This window comes from Palaemon carinicauda, chromosome 7 (assembly GCF_036898095.1).
Source record: "Palaemon carinicauda isolate YSFRI2023 chromosome 7, ASM3689809v2, whole genome shotgun sequence".
Taxonomy (NCBI): domain Eukaryota; kingdom Metazoa; phylum Arthropoda; class Malacostraca; order Decapoda; family Palaemonidae; genus Palaemon; species Palaemon carinicauda.
In genome coordinates this window covers 93681256-93703202 of record NC_090731.1, presented here as the reverse complement: position 1 = coordinate 93703202, position 21947 = coordinate 93681256, and the positions used below count along the sequence as shown (strand labels likewise).

The 21947-nt window shown below is 46.5% G+C and overlaps 1 protein-coding gene across 1 annotated transcript in view; it reads left to right on the top strand.

Moving 5' to 3' along the window:
* The first annotated feature begins 21409 nt into the window (after positions 1–21409).
* The window catches only part of Wdr33 (WD repeat domain 33), a 46777-nt gene continuing 46239 nt past the window's right edge, over positions 21410–21947 (top strand). Inside the window, exon 1 of the mRNA XM_068377424.1 lies at positions 21410–21795. Within this exon, the coding sequence (XP_068233525.1) occupies positions 21433–21795 (363 nt within the window). The 5' untranslated portion in view covers positions 21410–21432. The remainder of the gene's footprint in view (positions 21796–21947) is intronic.

The window sequence follows — 21947 nt, the reverse complement described above, 5'->3', positions numbered from 1 at the left end:
CGAACCGCGAAGTAGCGAGGGTTCACTGTATACACTTCATGTTAAAAACGTGGCACACGTGTTTCTGTCTATGTTACTTCACCTTTGTAGAAGAACAGTCCTTAATGTCACAAGGTGGCACTTAAAATCACTATGTTTTGCACTAGGGTCAACACAGGCACCCATGGAGTTAGTCCCGAATAACTCGCTGTTCTACACAGCACTAAGCCGCAGGTTTTAGCACACTACCTGCTGCTACCACATAACGCTTAAGCTCGTGCACATTCTTCGTGTAGTGTTTGAAAGATACTCTTGAGGATTTCCAGCCCGTGAAAGAGCGAAGACTCGAAATCCATTGACTGGAAAAAGTTCAGGGAAGAGGCGACTTTCCTGGGATCATGACCTGCGGGTGTACTGTCAGGATCCGCTCTGCGAATAAAGTAGGTGATCTTCGCCCTTAGTTGTTTGAGTGACAAATCAGACCCCGCTGTTGTTCCTTTAAAGAGCTGTCCTCCGCCAAAGTGTGAAGTTCTTCAAAGATAGACCTTTAGACTCTCCACTGGGCATAGTTCTAGAACCATCTTCCTTTAGAGGGCAGATTTTCCCGAGGCGAGAGCAAAAAGGAAAATCACTTTTTGAGTCGAATCTTTCAGAGGGCAAGACCCATTGTCCAAACTTGAGGCAAAATGGAGCACCTTGTCAAAAGACCAGATGGGTCTCGGTGGAGGTGCAGGACTGAGTCTAGTACATGCCTTTGGCAGCTTGTTAAAGATGTCGTTGGACAGGTCTATCTGGAAGGCATGAGGTAGTGGTCTTGTCAAGGCCGATTTTCAAGTGGAAATCGTGTTTGCTGCCAAGCCTTGTCCATGAAGGTGAATAAAGAAGGACAGACAAAAGTCTATAGAGATATCTGTAGGATTTTTAGCCTTGACGAAGGACACCCATTTCTTTCAGGATGACTCGTATTGCCTTCTGGAAGATTTTGTTTTGTATTCCTCTAAGAAGTCCACTCTTTTCTTCGAGATCCCAAACTACTTCTTTACGGGTAGGGAGAGAAAATCATGAGATGAAGGTCTCGGGTTTTCCTTGATGAAGCGAATCCAGCTCCCGACGCAGAAGGTATTCGGAGAGCTTGGGGAGGTTCTCGTTGAACTGCCGTCTTGCGACGTCAGCCTCCAACTTTCCCACGGAGAAAGTTAACTGGATGTCTTTCCAGTTCTTGTCGTCAGGAGGGAGGGTGAGGGAGAGGGGCCTACATTCCTCCAATGTAGGGCGGGGTTTCCCTTCCTCCACCGCCTTCAACACTGCCAGCAGGGACTTTTCGGCGAAGGAAAAGACCATGGTGGCAGGAGCAAGAAAGGATGGGTGTTTCTTGCTTAGGGCCGGCACCTTGGAGTTGGTGTAGCCCTTGCTCTTAAGGCAGCCGGCCAGAAGAGCTTGAGCCTTTGCATGGTCAAAGACGATGACCTCCTTAGGCTTCGTTTCCTCCTTGAAAACTGGCTCGGACTTGAGACGGATGTAACAGTCCGGATATGCTTCAAAACTAGGCCAAATCTCCACCTCTTCAAGGAGAATGGCACCTAGTTTATCGTTGACGAAAATTCGTCCACTCGTGATTGGCATGTGTTCTGCATGCCTCCATGGTTTGGTCACTGAGCAAGGGAGAAGATCCTTAAAGTTGATCTTCCTCGCCATGTGTTTCGACAGACGGAGGATCTCCCTCTTAAGGTCTTCGTCTCTCTTACGAAACCTCTCGTCCAGGAGCTGCACCAGGGCCTGGAGGCTATCCTGGTTGTCCACTACCACCGGCGCAGGAGTGGAAGAGGTAGAGGGGATTGGTTCCGAGACAGCAACGAAAGTAACAGAAGGGGCGCGGGCGACATCGCCCTCGGAGTCAGGAGCTTCCACATGCTCATCCTCTTCTTGACCCTCGGCCATGAGGGTCCTTTCGGTGGTGTCCGACACTTCCGCCATTCGTTCCAACTCGTCAAGATGGAAGTCTTGAAGTGCGTCCGATACATCCGGTTCAACCGTCAACTGGATGCAGGGGATCTCAGGCTTGGGGATAATAGCATCCGCAGATGCCTTTGGGAAGAGCAAAGCTCTCATCTTCTCGTTTGGGAGATAGGGCCCCATGGTGTTCTTCTGGAAACCACGTACCCATTTGCATAGTTTCTCTCGGGCGATGTCCCTGGCCTCCGCTGATGGGGGATCCTCGAACGCCTCATGGAGCAGGTCTTTGCAGACAGTGCAAACCTGCAGGTTCTAATACCGTAGAGTCCCTTTGGTGATGGAACAGCTGGGGTGGGTTCGGCATGCCAGGTGGCCGTAGAAGTTCGGGTGCCGAACGCTGCAGAAGGGGCTCTCACACCGGAGGTACTCCTCCTGTAAAAGAAAGGGGCACATGAGTCTACAGAAGTCATTTACAATGACTTAGATTAGCTTAGTCTTAAAGTTATTTAAACTTATAATATAAGAAACCTTTTCAAGTGTAAGCTTAGGATAGGTAAGCTGGAAAAGAAGCAGAAAAGACACATACTTGTGCATCCCACCCAGCCAATTGCCGTGACCCCACACCATAAGTAATTCTAGGGGCTCTTTAAGAGCCTTAAGAGGTGGAAGGAATATCCACATTGGATAAAGCATAGCTTAGACTTCCTCCAGGGTATTAGTCATGGGGAGAGGGGGAGTTGAGTTCATTCAGCATAGAAGAAAAGGGAGGGAAATGATTCCTTCCTATTCAGAAAGGTCCCGGCAAGGGACTGTGCATGGATGCACAGAGTATGGATGAAGAATTTACTGCACAACTCTACACCATAGTTTTCTGCCTAGGGTATGTACTATAACATAGATGTACTGGCTATCGTATATAGCTATACAATAGTCACTTCCGGCACAAGGGCGGCAGGGAAGAGGTGACAGTCCACTGAAGTAATATGATTAGGTGGCGCTGGCAGCATGACGGCATGCCGGAAGCGCGCCGGGCGCCGGCAAATCTCCATCGAGATGGAACCCCTCCTTGTCATCAGTCTATGTGGCAGAGAGAGGGCGAACTTCAGGATGATGGCAGATCGCTGGCAAGTCGGCGGCCCCCGGCAGTCGGCAATCAACCGGCGAAGGTATTCCAACACTGACGTCAATCAATGAGACAGAGAGGATACCGGGTTACGCTGACGGCTGTTGCCAGCAGGGTAGTGACGGCAGTGGACCGGCACTGATCAGGTAGAGAGAAAAGATAGGGGAAGAAAGAGGGACGGGCAGTAGCTCGCTACCCAAACCTCGTCTTGCTCCGGAAGGAGTGTTCAAATGAAAGGGAGAGGGTGGCAACTTTTCATCTAGCCGCAACAGAGCCGGCAGCCGACTAGAGTTGCGGATGGCGGCCCAAGGGAGGACCGAAGAACACTCTTAAGATAGTAAGGTCTTCCACCGGCAGACCGACCTGTCGTATGCTATCCCATAGTTCGACTATATGCGGGAAGCGTAGCAGTTCGGACTACCCAATGAAAGGACCGAGCCGAACCCACAACCCACCGGCACGCGGTGGAGTTGTAGGACGGCGGAAAGAGGTGTGATGGCTAGGCCAACACTAAAGGACAGAGGGGGAGGGGCAAGGGTCCTGAGGGGGAGTGTAGGGGGAGGCGTAGCCCTCACCGACACTCCAGGGGGGTGTTCTGTTTCAGTACCAGCACTATCCCAGTTGTAGGAAGAGTTCATTCTCCAGCCTAGGGTAGGTTAGTATAGTGAAGGTACAGCACTGATGTACTGTCCTAAACTATAAAGAAACAGAATCCCCTGGCCTGCCTAACCTAGGCTAGAGAAGCAAGTCCCCAAACCAGGGAAGGCAGGTGTAGGACAAGTCGCTAGACCACAGGGAGGAAGGGTCGAAATCCTACCCGGTGTGGACTAGGGGGAAGGGCATAGGTCCACCACCTTCGCCGACCAGCACAGACCAAAAGGAGAGTTCATTCACCTAAAGGGGTAGCTGGGGGCGAACAACTGGTACTCTGAGGTTCTGTCCCAAACTCAAAGCTCATGTACTATGGCTAGGAGCGGGGAAAGAAAATCCTAGCCTAACCTCACTCGAATACGATTCAAGGTAAGGAGGGCTAGGATGTAGCCTAGGCTACCTCAGAGGGAGGAGATTACCTTGGATAAGGTAACTGGGGAGGTGAGAAAGTATACAAAAGCCCTAGCGTTAGATTAGGGGCAAGGGAGTCGACTACCAAGATCATCGAAACCCCTTGTATACTTCCTAGAAGGCGAAAAACATATGTGCAATCACTGAATCTTATATGTATAAATGCCTAATATCTTCATTTCGTAACTTAACAGTAGGAACACTTATTATATCATGCATGAAAGTAAACAAAAATGCCTAGGCTATTGAGCCTAGGGGCTAGGCTAGCAATCTAGCATACGAATCGGCTACCTACACTCGCCGAAATTGAATACTGTCGGCATAATATAACTAATTCCTAGCAATGAAGACTAAATAACTAATGCTGATAATTAGTTACAAGACCGTGAAGGTTGTTCTGGCTAGCTAAAAAAGCATGCGAAGCGAACAACAGCGTCAGCGTCATGACGCCTCCGGTTAAGGCACAGCTCCGCCTTAAAACATTGTATTTTAAGATAAAAAGATATTACTGTACGGCTAGAGCTGATTTATACAAGAATATGGTACTCAACTTTCCAGAAGAAGGCGAGGCAGAAGATTGCGACATGATGAATCACTTAGCGAAAAACTGGGAAAAACACCTGGTCATGAACGCTACGTGAGAAGGAAAGAGGATGGCGCGCAACGGTGACGTCAACCAAAATGGCGGCCAACATGTCGACCGGTTATGACGTCACTGAGTACCGTGACAGTAACGAAGGAGGAGAACTTAGTAACGTCTCCTCTCATAACTTGCCACACTTCCCCCTCGAAGGGTAAACGCTATGTGGGGTGCAGATAGCTATGTGGCGTGTCAAGCATACGTCCCCTGTTATTATACGATATCTTAAAGGGAAACCTTATGGGTACTCGCGCCAGAAGTTAGAATTCTGTGAAACCTTTATTTTAATTCTCTGGGAATATCTACTATAGTCATATATACCCTTAGGAAGCTACTGAAGGAACCTTCCATCAGGACGACATGGCTTGAGCCCAAAAACGTAAACAAAACATTGGTTGTCATTTTCTATTGTGCTTTTTGGTGTGTTTAGGAAACTCATGATATAAAATCGCCTTTATATTTATAATTCTGGATTTTCAATGATACAACAAAAGCTGGTCTTTAGAGTGATGGTTTTGCTATTCACCAGTTTTCTCATACAATAGATATGACAAACATTAAAATTTGTCTGTATTTTTGGTCGTGTTATAAGGGAAATATACGGTGTTTACACACATCCTGGTTGTAATTTTAACCATTTTTCAAGTTATTAGAACTTTAAAGTATATTAAATGTTTGATTTATTTACAAGAACAATTTGATATTATAAAGAAATACAGTATAGTACATAGAAAGTATTGGAAATAGGTAGTAAACACATTTGAATAGGCAAGTTGCTGGTTGCCATGGCCCCAATGGAATTATTTCTGTTAGTTGTGTGTTTCGTAATATGCGATTTTCCATTTATTTGAGGTCATTGATCGACCAAATTCTCGCATAATTCGGGACCCTACTGTATATGGCTTTGTTAGGGCCAGACGAGCATGTAGGGAGTTCGTGTTTGCTTCGGCTGCGTTGAAACACGAACACAGGAAGTTGATAGCTTCCAATATCTGGGGAAAAGACCTCTTCCCGGGTGAAGTGGTCAAAGAAGTTGTTGACAAGGCTGCCACGGAGAACAGGAATCTTCTCCAAAAGTGGGGCATGTTGGCGAAGAGGAAGTCTTCCCTGGATGAGAGGTCCCCAACCAAAAAGGAAGACGAAGAGACCTAGGTTGCCCTCTCGCCCTGTCAGGAAACAACGGCAACAACTTTCCACAGTTCCAATGACCGCGGTGCCCCAGATGGTGGCACAACCCCAAACCACCTACCAGATGGTGCCTCAGCAGATGGTGGCCCAGTCACCAGTCTTTATTCCTGCCTATGAGAGGCAGACCACTACCTTTCGCCCTAAAGGTAGAGGGTCGAATAGAGGCTCCTCTAGACACCCCTCGAGAGGAAGAGTGGGTAGGGGAGGACGCGGTCAAGGAGGCAAGTCCTCCGGACAACTGAAGCAATGGGATGCTTCTGGTAGGAGGAAGACTCCAAAGATTTCAGGATCGCTGGACCTTCGATCCCTGGGCCCACAGCCTAATTAAGAACGGACTAGGTTGGAGCTGGAGGACAGCTCCACCATAATTTCCTCAATTCTTCCAACACTACCCCCGTCCTGGAAGAATATACCCGAGAACTCTTGAGCAAACGGGTGATAAGGAGGGCAAAGTCCATCAAATTCCAAGGGAGGCTGTTTTGTGTTCCCAAGAAGGACTCAGACAAACTCAGAGTCATTCTGGACTTGTCGCCACTCAACAAGTTCATAGAAAACAAGTACAGGATGTTAACCCTTCAACACATATGGACCCTGCTGCCAAAACGGGTGTACACAGTCTCGATAGACATGGCAGATGCCTATTGGCATATTCCAATCAATCGCCCACTCTCCTCCTACCTAGGATTCAGGCAACTGAAGAAGAAATACGTCTGCAGAGCCATGCCCTTTGGACTAAATATAGCCCCAAGGATCTTTACAAAGCTTGCAGATGCAGTCGTTCAACAACTACGCCTAGAAGGTGTCCAGGTGGTGGCCTACCTGGACGATTGGCTGGTGTGGGCAGCATCCGAGATGGAATGCATGCAAGCATCCAAAAAAGTGATTCAGTTCTTGGAACATCTGGGATTCAAGATCAACGTCAAAAAGTCTCGATTATATCCAGCTCAGGAGTTTCAATTGCTGGGAATACATTGGAACTTAGTCACACCGTCTCTCCATTCCGCTAGGGAAGAGGAGAGAGATAGCGGGATCTGTCAAGAGACTACTGAAATCCAACAGGATATTAAGACGCCAACAGGAGAGAGTGCTGGGCTCCCTTCAGTTTGCATCAGTGACAGACCCGGTGCTAAGAGCACAACTAAAAGATGCATAAGGAGTCTAGAGAAGATACGCATCAAACTCTCGAAGAGATCTCAGACGACCACTACCGACTTGACTACGATCACTTCTCAAGCCATGGTCGAAGGCCAAGAACCATTCAGTCCACATAAGACTGACTCTGGACTGCGAGGTGATAGTGAGATGTTTGAATCGTCAAGGTTCGAGATCACCCTAAATCAACCAAGTGATGTTGGCCATCTTCCGCTTAGCGGATAAGAAGAGATGGCACTTATCAGCAGTTCACCTTCAAGGGTTCTGCAATGTGACGCCGGACGCTCTATCCAGGCTCTCGCGGATAGAGTCAGAATGGTCCCTAGACGCAAGATCATTCGCCTTCATCTTACGTGAAGTCCCAGGACTGCAGATCGACCTCTTCGCGATGAGCGACAAGAAACTACCTCGTTATGTGGCCCCATACTAGGACCCTCTAGCGGAGGCAGTGGACGCCATGTCCCTCGATTGGAACAGATGGAACTGGATTTACCTGTTCCCTCCAACCAACCTCCTGTTGAAGGTCCTCAACAAGCTGAGATCCTTTCAGGGAACGGCAGCTCTAGTGGCTCCCAAGTGGCCAAAGAGCAATTATTTCCCTCTAGTATTGGAACTGAAGCTGAGGCTGGTCCCTCTGCCGGACCCAGTACTGACTCAACAAGTACAAAAGTCGACTGTCTTCTCTTCATCACAGAAAACCCAAAACTTTTATCTCACGATTTTCTCTCTTTAGCAGTTAAGAAAAGGTTTGGGATCTCAAGAGACAGTGTAGACTTCTTAGAGGAATATAAGTCCAAATCAACCAGAAGACAATATGAGTCGACTTGGAAGAAGTGGGTTGCTTTCGTCAAGGCAAGAAGTCCAAAAGAGATCTCAACAGATTTCTGTTTATTCTTCTTTATTAACCTTCATGGACAAGGTTTAGCAGCCAACACGATAACATGTAGCCTAAGTCAGCCTTGACTAGACCTCTGCTTTACGCCTTCCAAGTAGACTTATCCAATGAAATCCTAAGGCTTTTGCTAGATTTAGACCTGCAGCCCCTACACTTTGCCTCAACAGTGAACAGTGATGATTGGTCTTTGAAAGACTTAACCCAGAAAGTTATATTCTTGTTTGTTCTAGCCTCGGGGGCTAGAGTTGGTGAAATAGTGGCCCTTTCTAGAGATGAGGGCCATATTCAGTTCACAGAAGCGGGAGAACTGAATCTCTTTCCTGACCCAACGTTTCTCGCCAAGAACGAGCTACCTACCAAAAGGTGGGGTCCCTGGAGAATCTGCCCTCTGAAGGAAGATGTCTCGCTGTGTCCAGTAGAGTGTCTAAAGGTCTATCTTCGTAGAACTTCAGACTTCAGGGGAGGACAGCTCTTTAAAGGAGAAACCTCGGGTTCAAACTTATCCCTGAAACAACTAAGGGCGAAGATCACCTATTTCATTCGCAGAGCGGAGCCTGACTGTACACCCGCCGGTCATGATCCCAGGAAAATTTCTTTGTCATTAAATTTTTTCCAATACATGGACTTTGAGCGCCTTCGCTCGTACACTGGATGGAAGTCATCCAAAGTATTCTTTAAACACTATGCGAAGCAAGTGCAAGAGTTGAAACGTTATATGGTGGCGGCAGGTAGTGTGCTAAAACCTGTCGCTTAGCACTGCGAGGAACAGTGAATTGTTTGGGACTGCTAAAATCAGGTGAAGGTGTTGACACTTCACAGTGCAACACATAAATATAAGTGTCACCAAGGTGGCACTATGGACTGTTCCAGTTATTAAAGGTGAAGAAACATAGAGATAACACTTGTGCCGTATGTTTTTACACAGTGTGAAGAAACAGTCATTCATAGAAATGCGTATTAGAAAATGATTAAATTTTCAGTTTGCGGCTCTAATTATTTTTCCTTTTCAGGTGAAATAATCATTTCTGGTCTTGACTGCTTTATATATGTTTTTCTTTGCATTCATTAGCATTATACTAATGCTATGTTATGTATGTTGAATTGCTGGTTATTCATTACCAAAATATACTTGATTGGTATTTGTGTCTTATTTGGCCCCAAATTTGAATTAATAAAGATATGCGAGAGTATTATTTAACCCTTAATAATCTACATATGGACATGTGAACAAATAGATAACTTTGTTCTAACATGAGTACAACCTTTCTCTGCCTACGCATACTTTGTTACTACACGAGTACGAGCTTTGCCTGGCTTTGCATACAGCAAGTCCTGTATGCTTTGGAAGTTATGTTGTCTCATATAAACTTTTGTTCGTATTAGAGTTCAAACTTTGACTGGCTTCGCATACAGTGGGACCTTTATGCTCTTGATGCTATGTTGTTCATGTGGTATATGCAAACTTCGAGACTCTTTCCTAAGTCTAGTATGACTCTTCCCTGCAGGGGGCAGGAAGCACTAACATAGTTCATGATTAGATGTAATGACGTATAACGGTAACTCCATATGTCTCTATGGTCTGGATGACCAAGGAAATATATTCGTGAGGTTAAGGCACATTTGGAAAATCCACAGATACAGTACTTTCTAAATAATGCTCTGGTAACCTTCCATCAGGACGACATGGCCTAAGTCCAAAAAACGGATTTTGTGCGAAGTGAAAAATCTATTTGTTCCAACACGGAGTACTTACCTCGAACTACTTTCTTAGGAGTATCTGGGATTCTCCTCCCAAGCAACCAGATTTTTGTGTAGTTTCCCCTATCTCCGTTTTCTCTAGCGGTGTCCCTCTGTGGTGGATGGATACTCGCCCTGAGGCGACCCGGGTCAGCGTGCGAGAGCGTGGTCCTAGGTCTCGGTCGTCAGTAAGCTTCTGGTCGTGGGGCTGATCACATCTCGCCGCTCTCACATCCCGTCCGACCCTTTGTGTTACCACGTGGTTACCTCGTGTATTTACCCATTCCCTTGTGCCCTTTTATCCACCTCCTATTCCCAGTGTCTTGTGTTGCTTGGTGTTCCTTGTGAATCGTTACAGAATCCCAACGTCGTTGCCCCAGGCCTAAGGCCGGTAAGTCCTGTGGTGTGTGGGTGTCGAAGCCTGAGGTAGACCCTCATTGGTTGTGCTCCTCGTGCAGGGTTAGTGTTTGTTCCCCGTCGGCCACGTGTCCGGAGTGTGCGGCAAGGTCGGAAGTCCAGTGGGCCCTGTACGCCATGAAGAAAAAGAAGGCGGCGAAGCGGTCCCTTAAGAAGGTAGGCGCCGCTTCTCCTTTGGGGTCTCCTGCCGCTCCTTCAGAGAGAGGTTCCCTGTCTCCTTCCCTTACCCTGTGTAGGGGACGAGGTAAGTCCATTGCGGGGAAGCGGCCCATTGCCTGTCCCCGTGAGTCTGATATTATTGATGTGGGGACTGTTGTTGTTACGCAGGCATGTGTGGGGCCTGCTGGGGGGATGGGAGTGTGTTCGGGAGACGAGGCTCTGGTGCCCGCAGGATCCGTCTCGACCAAAGACCCGGTGTGGGAGAAGGCTGGAACGACTCCTTCCCCTGCATCCTGGCAATGTGTTTCAGGTACCACAGTGTCCGGGGGAGAGGCAGACAAAGAAAGGCAGCCGACGGGTTCGTCAGACCCCGATTCTTTTGTCTGGACGGTGCCAAGGACGCCCTTTAGATCGCCGATGCGCCAGGAAGAAGAATTCGAGGGGTGGTTCGCATCAAGGAAGGCCCTACGGACTCCCCCGGCACCGTCGTCAACGCTCCCGCCTGACTTCATGCAGCCCTTCACGCTGGTAGAACAACGCCAGGATCCTGCATCAGTGACGGAGGACTCCAGCACTTCTCTCTCTTCCTCATTGTCTTCGGAAGACTCCGACCCCGAGAGGCGAGAAGGAAGCGGAAGAGGTCCCGTAAGACGAAGTCTCGTTCCCGTTCAGACCCTCCCAGGAAGAAGTCTAAGTCATCGAAGAGGAAGAGCAAGCATAGACGTTCTTCCAAGGACAAGTGGGCTCAGGCGGCTTCCCCCCATAGCGGGTCGATCTGGGCCTCTGCCGCTCCAGTGTCTGCCTCATTGGCCTCTGGAGCCGCCCCTATGCCCCTGCCCCGTATGTCGACCTATTGACCCGCCCGCCGGTCGAAGCCGTCGACTCGGGTCAGCTTTGCCGTACCCTTACCCGCCAAGTCACCAGCTCCATCCGCCCAGCGGAGAGAGCCGCTGTGTCGGCCCAGTAGTTCTTTCTACGTACCTGGGACCACGGCAGCTCAGTTAAAGCGCCCTGGGTATCCGGTAGTACATCGTGGGACCCATGCCCCACGGATCTCCCCAAGTGGAGGTAGACCCATGACGGTTATCTCCGTCTTGGCGGCTCCACCCGTGATGGAAGGATCCGCACCATTGATCCGACCAAAAGAAGAAGACGCAGCCTCCCACATGGATCCATCCGTGCTCGCCGATGCACCCGGCGTGGAGGACCAGGTGGTCGATGGGTTGATAGACGTCGGTGAGTGTACTTCAGATGAGGTGTCTTCCTACAGGAAGGTCCTGGCCCTCATCAGGCATCATCATCGCCTGGACGAACCGAAGCCGTCGACGGAGCAGGCTTGGCTCTCGGGGTTGGGGAGGATGGTGGATAACCCTGTCCAGCAAAAGCCATCCTTGACCCTCCCCTTAGCTCCGGATGTCAAGTTTGGTAGGGAACACGTCGATAGGTACGTCGCAGGACAGGTGAACTCCCTCAGAGCCCAGGGGTCCTTCAAGCTACTCCCAGGGGTGAGGACCCAGAAAAGATTCTACATCCCCAACGGTCAGCACTCGGGTCTATGAACAGTAGAAGCAGCTATAGCCACCCTCAAGCAAGGCAGCGCCGAAGACAGAACCGTCTCTGCCCCAGTGTGCTTCTCTTCTGCCTAGGCTTCCATGATGGAAGATACGGCGCAGGACATCGTCAATGTGACGTCATGACTAGACTGGTGGGCTTGTACGTTGGTGAGCTTGCAACTGTCTCACGATCTGACTGTTCCGGAGAACCAGGCTCTACTCCAGGAACTGATACGCTCAGGAGGGAAGGCCATGAAGTTCCTCACCTTCGTCTCTCACTCAGACTGCGAATTGGGTGCTGCAGAGGAGGGACACGATCCTCAACAAGTTGACCCGTAAGCTCCCTGAACGAGAGGTGAAGTGTTTGAGGAACTCGCCAGTGTGGAGCGATTCCATCTTCCCCCTGAAGGCGGCAGAGGAGACTGTGGAGAGAGTCCAGAGGCTAAAAGAGATAGCGGACCCCAGACACTCGGTCGTGAGACGACCCACTCACAGAAGGGTTGCACCGGAAGGATCCTACTCTCCTACGTCCCAGTCGAGGAGAGAGACCCCTTTGTCAACCTGGCAGCAGTCATCTCAGCTCCCCCCCCCCTGGACGAACCGAAGCCGTCGACGGAGCAGGCTTGGCTCTCGGGGTTGGGGAGGATGGTGGATAACCCTGTCCAGCAAAAGCCATCCTTGACCCTCCCCTTAGCTCCGGTTGTCAAGCTCGGTAAGGAACACGTTGATAGGTACATCGCAGTCCGGAGGCTAAAAGAGATAGCGGACCCCAGACACTCGGTCGTGAGACGACCCACTCACAGAAGGGTTGCACCGGAAGGATCCACTCTCCTACGTCCCAGTCGAGGAGAGACTCCCCTTTGTCAACCTGGCAGCAGTCATCTCAGCCCCCCCCCCCCCCCAGAGGAGGTGTCAGCCATGCTGAACAAGGGAGCTCTAGAACTAGTGAAGGACCCGTCCGCGGGGTGCTACAGCAGGCTCTTCCTGGTGGAGAAAGCTACAGGAGGGTGGAGACCGGTCATCGACCTCTCGGCCCTCAAGTTCATCAGCAAAACGGACTTCAAAATGGACACTCCGAAGTCAGTACTGGCAGTCTTGAGGGAAGGGGACTTCCTGATGTCCCTGGATCTCAAGGATGCATATTTCCAGATCCCTGTCCACCCCTCCAGCAGGAAGTTCCTCAGGGTGAAGTGGGGTTCCCAGTCTCTGCAGTTCAGGACCCTTTGCTTCGGCCTGTCGACGGCCCCTCAGGTGTTCACCACAATGTCAGCCTGGGCGCACAAGCAGGGGATCCGGCTGATCCGCTACCTGGACGACTGGTTGCTTCTTTCAGCCTCAGAGGCAGTATTGAAGGAATAAGGCGTGCAGTTTTTGCGGCTCTGCAGGGACTTGCGGATCACCATCAACATGGAAAAATCACAGTTAGTCCCCTCCACCAGGATGACATACCTGGGGATGGTCCTAGACTCCAGGTTGGGGAAAGTATTCCCCTCCACAGAGAGGCTTGAGAAGTTGGACCAGGTTCTTTACCCCTTCCTAACAGACATACCCAGGAGAGCCAAGGATTGGCAGAGACTGATAGGACACCTGGTATCACTGGAGAAGTTGGTCCCCCGGGGAAGACTCAAGCTGAGAGCGGTTCAGTGGAACCTAAAAGAACTCTGGTCCTCAGGGGAGACTCTGCACAGGGTGGTCGGCGTGTCACCGGAGACGAAAGAGACGTTGAAGTAGTGGTCCGACAGGATGAACACCCTAAAAGGGATGCCTTTTGCGACCGCTCCTCCGGAAATGTTGCTCTTCACAAACGCATCGAAGGAGGGGTGGGGAGCCCATCTCCAAGAGGAAACAGCAAAAGGCAAGTGGTCCCAGGAGGAGAGGATCTTACACATAAACGTGCTCGAATTGCTAGCGGTCCAAAGAGCCTGCATGAGGTTCGTTCATCGTCTCCGAGGAAACATGGCGGCCCTCATGTGCGACAACGCCACCGTGGTAGCCTACATGAAGAAACAAGGAAGGCTCAAGTCAAGGGAGGTGTGCGACCTCACGGCAAAGATCCTGGATTGGGCCGAGAAAGAACACATCGAGCTGACGGCCAGGTTCATCCCGGGGAAGAAGAACGTCTTGGCCGACAGCCTCAGCAGGGTAGGTCAAGTGGTAGGGTTAAAATGGTCCCTACACCCTGAGGTAGCCCAGACACTCCTGCCCAAGTGGGGGTCCCCAGTGATAGATCTGTTCGCCACGAGGCTCAACGCCCAGCTCCATGTATTCTGCTCTCCAGTCCCGGACCCAACAGCAGCATTCAAGGACTCCTTCCAGTATCCATGGGACGGTCTCAACGCATACGCCTTCCCTCCCTTCGGAACCCTCAGACAGGTCCTCAACAGAGTCAGGCGGTCAAAGAACCTGCTGATGACTTTGGTAGCGCCCTGGTGGCCGGAGAGAGAGTGGTTTGCAGACCTGAAGGAGTTAGCAATCCTCCCACCGTGGCCACTGCCAGACAGGGAAGACCTCCGTCAGCCCCACTTCAAAAAGTTCCACGAAACCCGCGGTCCCTCCGGCTACACGGGTGGAGGTTATCGAGCGTTTGTTGAGGAAGGAAGGGTACTCGTCAAGGACCACCACGAGGATGACAGGTTATCTAAGATCATCAGTCGTAGTCTACCAGGCAAAATGGGCTACATTTGTAAAGTGGTGGGCCTCCCAGAATTTGAGACCTTTGGACGTATCTATTCACAAGATAGCAGACTTCCTAGTTCACCTGAGGGACGACCTAGGAGTATCCATCCCAGCGATTAAGGGAGTTCGAGCCGCACTGGGCCAAGTCTTCCTCCTCAAGGGACTCGATCTCGGAGCCTCCCAACAGATCTCTATGCTCATAAAGAGTTTTGAGCAGTCGTGCTCTCCCCACTCCTCCAGAGTACCACAATGGGACGTAGCCAGAGTCCTTAAGTTCCTTACCAAGCCACCCTTCGAACCGCTCAGGAACATTCTCGATAAGGACCTTACCCTTAAAACGGTCTTCCTCCTAGCCCTAGCCTCCGCTAAACGAGTCAGTGAGCTCCACGGGCTGTCGTATGAGGTCTCACTCGAAAGGTTGGAAAGACCTGAGTTTTAGGTTTCTTCCGGACTTTGTAGCCAAGACCCAAAATCCTGCCTTCTGGGACCCCAAGTTCGAGAGCTTTTCAGTCCCAGCTATGCCACGTTCAGACAATCCCGAAGGCTTGTTGTTGTGCCCGGTCAGGTCGGTCAGAAAGTACCTAGAAAGGACAGCCAGACTTCGTCCGGAGATCAAGAGCCTGTTCGTCTCCGCAGGTCCGGTAAAGAAAGCGGTGTCCAGAAACACCATCTCCTTCTGGCTGAGACAAGTCATAAAGAGAGCTTATGACAGTGACGGATTCACGATGCCGGGAAAACCTCGCCCCCATGACATTAGGGGCCTCAGCACCTCCTTGGCCTTCGACAAGAACATGGCAATGGCCCAGATCCTGAAAGCAGGTACGTGGTCCAGGCAGTCTACGTTTACCGCCCATTACCTGAAAGACTGTGCAAGGAAGTCCCTGGACTACTCCTCCATCGGACCAGTCATTTCCGCGCTCCAACAGGTTTAAGGTTGAAGCCCTGGGGAACCCCGTGGGAAGTAATTCCAAGCGACACAAGATCGTCCTTACTACCCCCCCCCCTTTCCTGCTTCCCCCTGTTCCCTTTCCTCATCCTCCGCCCATGTGAGAGTTGATCGTTGGAGACGCCCATGCCCGGATGAAATGTTAGAGGTGAGTTACATAGGCACTAGAAAGGTTTTTTTTTTTTTTTTTTTTTTTTTTTTCTCCGTAGTTCTCCCCGAGTCTCCTACCCCGTTTTTGTGGTCAGCCAGAACCTAGTCTCCTATCTAGGTTCAATTGGATTGTTTCCTATCGGGTCTCCCGTCCTGTAAGTTCACCCCCACCTCCTAAGGTATAAGTCTCCTAAGAAAGTAGTTCGAGGTAAGTAGTCCGTGTTGGAACAAATCACATTTTAAGTACCAGTAATTTGTATTTTTCCTAACAGTACTTACCTCGAACTACTATCTGGATATTGCCCGCCCAGCCTTCCCCGAGTGTCTTACAGGAGTTCGAAATTATAGTTATCAAAGCTTACTGAAGACCGAGACCTAGGACCATGCTCTCACAAGCTGACCCGGGTCACCTCAGGGCGAGTATCCATTCGCCACAGAGGGACCCCACTAGAGAAAATGGAGATAGAGGAAACTACACAAAAATCTGGTCGGTTGGGAGGAGAATCCCAGATACTCCTAAGAAAGTAGTTCGAGGTAAGTACTGTTAGGAAAAATACAAATTACTTAAAAATTGTGATTTTTGGGTGAGATAGCCATGTCGTCCTGATGGACTCGCCCTCCTTTTTATAGAAAAGGCCTTGGTAGGATCCCTCCCGAAATTACTACATCTGTAACACCTTGCTCAACGCTACAAGGAATGAAACACTGCGGCGACAATGGCTCCATCTAGATACTCAAGGTAGTAACGGAGGAAGGGTACCTTGATAACAGCTCCCCTTCTATTTTTGCCACTTTCCCCCTCGAAGCGAAAACGCTATTCGGGGTGAAGATTGCTATGTGTCGTATCAAGGTATACGTCCCCTGATATTATGCGATATCCTTGAGAGAAATTTTAAGGATATTTGCTCCAGGAGTTAGAATTCTGGAGACCTAAAGGTAAATTCTCTGGGAATATCACTGTAGTCAAATATACCCTAGGAAGCTACTTATAGGAACCTTCCATCAGGACGACATGGCTATCTCACCCAAAAATAGATTTTTCGTGTCGCTCAAAATCCGTTTTAATGGCAGTCAAGGATATCTTCCGGCTACCTCATAAAGATTGTTATTTTTAGTGACTCCTTGAGTGTATTGATGGTAATGAACAACTTTAATTCATTGTACCCAATAATAATCAAAATTCTTGAATGGCTATATATTCTGGGAAATAGAGGTAAGAATATTAAATTTTGTTGGGTTCCTGCTCATGTCGATATAAAAGGAAATGAGAAAGCGGACTCTCTGGCAAAGGAGGCAGTTCATAGCTGTATAAATAACTTTTTGCTACCTGCAAAAGATATGTAGCCCGTAATTCAGTCCATACTTAGAAAAACTTGGAACTTTTATTGGAGTTGGAAAATCAAAAAATGAGTGAAATTGTTAAATCATCTCATCCAGGGGCATATTTTGACAAGAAAAGGTCAAGAGAAGTGGTACTGTGCCGAATGAGAATTGGTCACACCAGATTGATTCACAGCTTTTGATGAGGGGAAAACATCAGCCATTCTGTGAAGATTGCTTGGTGCCACTGACTGTGAAACATATATTAACCGAGTGTCCAAGTTACTTGACCGAGAGATTACTCCATTTTCATAATTGTAAAGATAGTAGTGGCATTTACATACTATCTAAAATTTTGGGACCTGAATGCAATGTGGATTGCCTTTTTAAATTTCTCATGGATACTGGTTTATTTAATAAGATTTAATCATAAATTGAAATAAGATACTTAATAATCGTTAACTATTTTCTTTGGCATCAATGACCTCTACTGTTAGGATGCCAGATAATACCTAATAATCAATCAATTACCGAATGTGTTCTATTATTCAGTATTGGTTTAGATTGCAAAAATTCCCTAATTCTTTAGCCTTTCAGACTACAATCCTTGTTAGGTACAAAACATACTTTGAGTTGCACCCAAAATCTCCTCAACCTTATGGCTTTCAGGTGAAACAATTATAAAAACAGTCTTGATATAATTAGAATGGTGCTTCCATTTAAGGTATCAACGCTCCATGGAAATTACCTGAGGTGTCTTTTTGTAAATACTTTATTGGAGTTAAGAAGAATATGACTGACCTAGAATCCAGAGGAGTTAAGAAGAATATGACTGACTTAGAATCCAGGTCTCTTTTTATTGAACATGTTGCAGAACATAGGAGATCGACTTTTATATATACTAATGGCTCCAAATCTGATGCTGGCATTGGATTTGGAGTACAGAGTAATGGTTTTAATTGTAGAGGTGCACTTCCTCTAACAGCTTCCATATTTACTGGCGAAATGTATGGCATTTTGAGAAAATAGCGTTGGAAAAGGATGGTAATTTTACCATTTTTAGTGATGCAAGGAGTGTTCTTCAAGCTTTAGAAGTTTTTAATTCTAGTAACCCTCTGGTTTTCAAGATTTCAGAATGGCTTTTCATTATTGCACGGATAGGTATAATGGTTCGATTTTGTTGGGTTCCAGCACATGTAGGTGTGTCTGGGAATGAGAAGGCAGATTTACTGGCGAAGAATGCTGCATCCGAGTTACTACCAAGAAGGTATCCCATTCCCTGTAATAATTTCATACCTAACATCAAGATATTGTTTTGTAATAAATGGCAATAGCACTGGGATAGTCTAGATGGGAATAAAATGAGAGAGGTAACAAATGTCATATCTCCTTGGTGGTATATCATGATGCCCCAAAAATGGGAGACTTCTCTTTGTCGTCTCCATATTGGTAACTCGGTTGACACACAAGTTTCTGCTGAAGGGCCAACACCAACCGTATTGTGACGACTGTTTGGTATCTTTAACAGTGAGGCATTTGTTGACCGAATGCCCCAATTATAATAACTTAAGAAATAGATATCTCTCTGAGACTCGAGGTGATGATGGCAGGTTCATCCTTGCCAAGATTCGTAGACATGATGTGTCCTACTATGTGAGTGGCAATTTTAGATTTATTTCAGAAGCAAGTCTTCTGAAAACACTTTAACTTCTATAATGACATTCAACTTCTATGGTTTTAATTGAATATTCTATTAATTTTTATATAAAATAAATGATATCAGCGTCAATGACCTCAGATGTCAGGATACCTGAAAACTTTAAATCAATCAATCAATTAATCAACGCCTTCATGGAAATTACCAGAGGTATCTTTTTGTAAATATTTGATTGAAGTTAATAAGAATATGACTGACTTAGAATCCAGGTCTCTTTTTATGGAACATGTTGCAGAACATGTGGGATCAACTTTTATATATACTGTACTGATGGCTCCAAATCTGATGATGGCGTTGGATTTGGAGTACATAGTAATGGTTTTAATTGTAGAGGTGCACTTCCTCTAACAGCTTCCATATTTACTGCCAAACTGTATGGCATACTAACCGCTATTGAGAAAATAGCGTTGGAGAAGGAGGGTAATTTTATCATTTTTAGTGATGCAAGGAGTGTCCAAGCTTTAGAAGTTTTTAATTCCAGTAACCCTATAGTTTTAAAGATTTTAGCATAGCGTTTTATTATTGGCCGGAGAGGTATAATGGGTAAATTTTGTTGGGTTCCAGCACATGTAGGAGTGACTGGGAATGAGAAGGCAGATTTATTGGCGAAGAATGCTGCATCCGAGTTGCTTCCAAGAAGGTATCTTATTCCCTTTAATGATTTCATACTTAACATCAAGAAATTTTTTTGTAGTAATTGGCAACAGTACTGTGATAGTCTAGATGGCAATAAGATGAGATAGGTAACAAATGTCATATCTCCTTGGCGATATAACATGATGCCCTGAAAGTGTGAGACGTCTCCGCACTGGTCACACACGGGAGGAGGGTAATTTTACCATTTTTAGTGATGTAAGGAGTGTCCTTCAAGCTTTAGAAGTTTTTAATTCTAGTAACCCTATAGATTTAAAGATTTTAGCATAGCGTTTTATTATTGGTTGGAGAGGTATAATAGGTAAATTTTGTTGGGTTCCAGCACATGTAGGAGTGTCTGGGAATGAGAAGGCAGATTTATTGGCGAAGAATGCTGCATCTGAGCTGCTTCCCAGAAGGTATCTTATTCCCTTTAATGATTTCCTACTTAACACCAAGAAATTTTTTTTGTAATAATTGGCAACAGTACTGTGATAGTCTAGATGGCAATAAGATGAGATAGGTAACAAATGTCATATCTCCTTGGCGATATAACATGATGCCCCGAAAGTGGGAGACGTCTTTTTGACGTCTCCGCATTGGTCACACACGGGTGACACACAAGTTTCTTCTGAAGGGCCAACACCAACCGTATTGCGACGACTGTTTGGTACCTTTAACAGTGAGGCATTTGTTGACCGAATATCCCAATTATAGTAACTTGAGAAATAAATATCTGTTTGAGGCTCGAGGTGAGGATGGCAGGTTCATCCTGGCCAAGATCCTTGGACATCATGTGTCGTACAATGCTAGTGGCATTTTTAAACTGATATCAAAAGCAGGTCTTCTTAATGCTATTTAACTTTTATAGCTTATTTACTTTTAGTGGCATTTTAAAATTTATATCGGAAGCAGGTCTTCTTAATGATATTTAACTTTTATAACATATTTAATTCTCTGGTTTTAATTGAATATTCTTTTAATCTTTATTTATAATAAACGATATCGGCGTCAATGGCCTTCGATGTCAGGATTCCAGAGAACTTCATATCAATCAATCAATCCACAAGGAACTAGAAGAGTTGGAAGACCCAGGCCTACATGGCTGAGGACTATGAAGCATCAAGTAGGAGATGATGAATGGAGAAGTATTTAATTAAAAGCTCAAGATAGAGACCACTGGTGAAATCTACCCGAGGCCTTTTGCGTCAATAGCCGTAAGAGATGTTGATGATGAAACAGGTTTGCATAAGTTTCATTTAAGGTAAAAGTTTATTATAGTCATATCTCTCATGAAAGAATCTGCTTACAAAACTTTCACGCTGCGAAACGAGATGCGAAGATTTTTTTGACTCGCATAGTGAAAAATGTTTCATGAAAATAAAGAAAGGTCAGCCAGACCGAGAATAAGATAGTCACCCATTAAAGAAATTTGAAGAAAATTGGTTTTTCCCCATAGAAATGAATCTCTCTTGTAAGGGTAACTATAATACTACAGTACGTATGGTACAGTGTACTGTGTATTTTGTACATGTCCAGTATTTTACCGTATGTATTGTATTATTTTCCTTTTATTATTGCTTTATGTTCTAATAACTACTTAATTTCCATGTATTAACAGTTAGTTTAGGTATATTGAATGGTTCAAATTTTTTTGGCTGTTACGGGTATTAACAGTTAGTTTAAGTATATTGAATGGTTCAAATATATTTGGCAGTACAGTATCATTGTGGTTATACTGTAGCTTTATTATAAAATTTAATGTGGAGTTTTAGTAGGGTTTGAAACGAGTTAGACAATTTACATGTAAAATGTTACTCGTAACACAAAATTTTCACGAGACGAAAGCCACTCCAAGACAAATTAATTGTGTGTTGTGAGGCATTACTGTATATGAATGATCTGTTTTAACGTCATTACTGATCTTGAAATATTTTAGATTTTTTTTGATCACTTATATTTAGTTTATTTGCTATTCCCTTATTTTCTTTCCTAACGGGGCTACTTTACCTGTTCAACCAGGGTTATAGTTTGGCTAATTATAATGATGGAAGCAGTAGTGATATTTAGATTTTATATATTCTCACACAAGCAAATTTTCCCCTTTTCCAGGTTTAAATTTAGAATCCACCATGATACAGGTGGGTATGTTCAACACGCCTCCACCTCCAATTCCACAAGGAAAGCCTCCTCCTCCTATGCAGGGTGGACCTCAACCCTTTCAAGCATTATCTTTCAAACCCTTTAAAGCTCCAGATGGGGAGTTTGATGGGAAAAGACTCAGGAAAAGTGTTATGCGAAAGACTGTTGATTATAATTCGTCTGTTGTAAACATGTTAGAAAGTCGTGTGTGGCAACGTGATGAGCGCGATCGTGGCCAGTTGCAAGCTGATGTTTGCTATTCCTCAGAGATACTTCCACCTCCTGCATATCCTGTCAATCCAATAAATGCTGTTGTAACAAAGTTTGTTCGCACCTCTACAAATAAAGCAAAGGTAAGATTTTGATTGTTTTTAGTGAATACTTTTAGTGTCTTAATTGTGTTTGTTCCGTAACTGGAATACAAACCACGCTATTTAATAGGGGTATTACTTTCGGCGTAGCTGAAATGACGAGCCATTAATTTTTAACGAGGATTAACTACCCA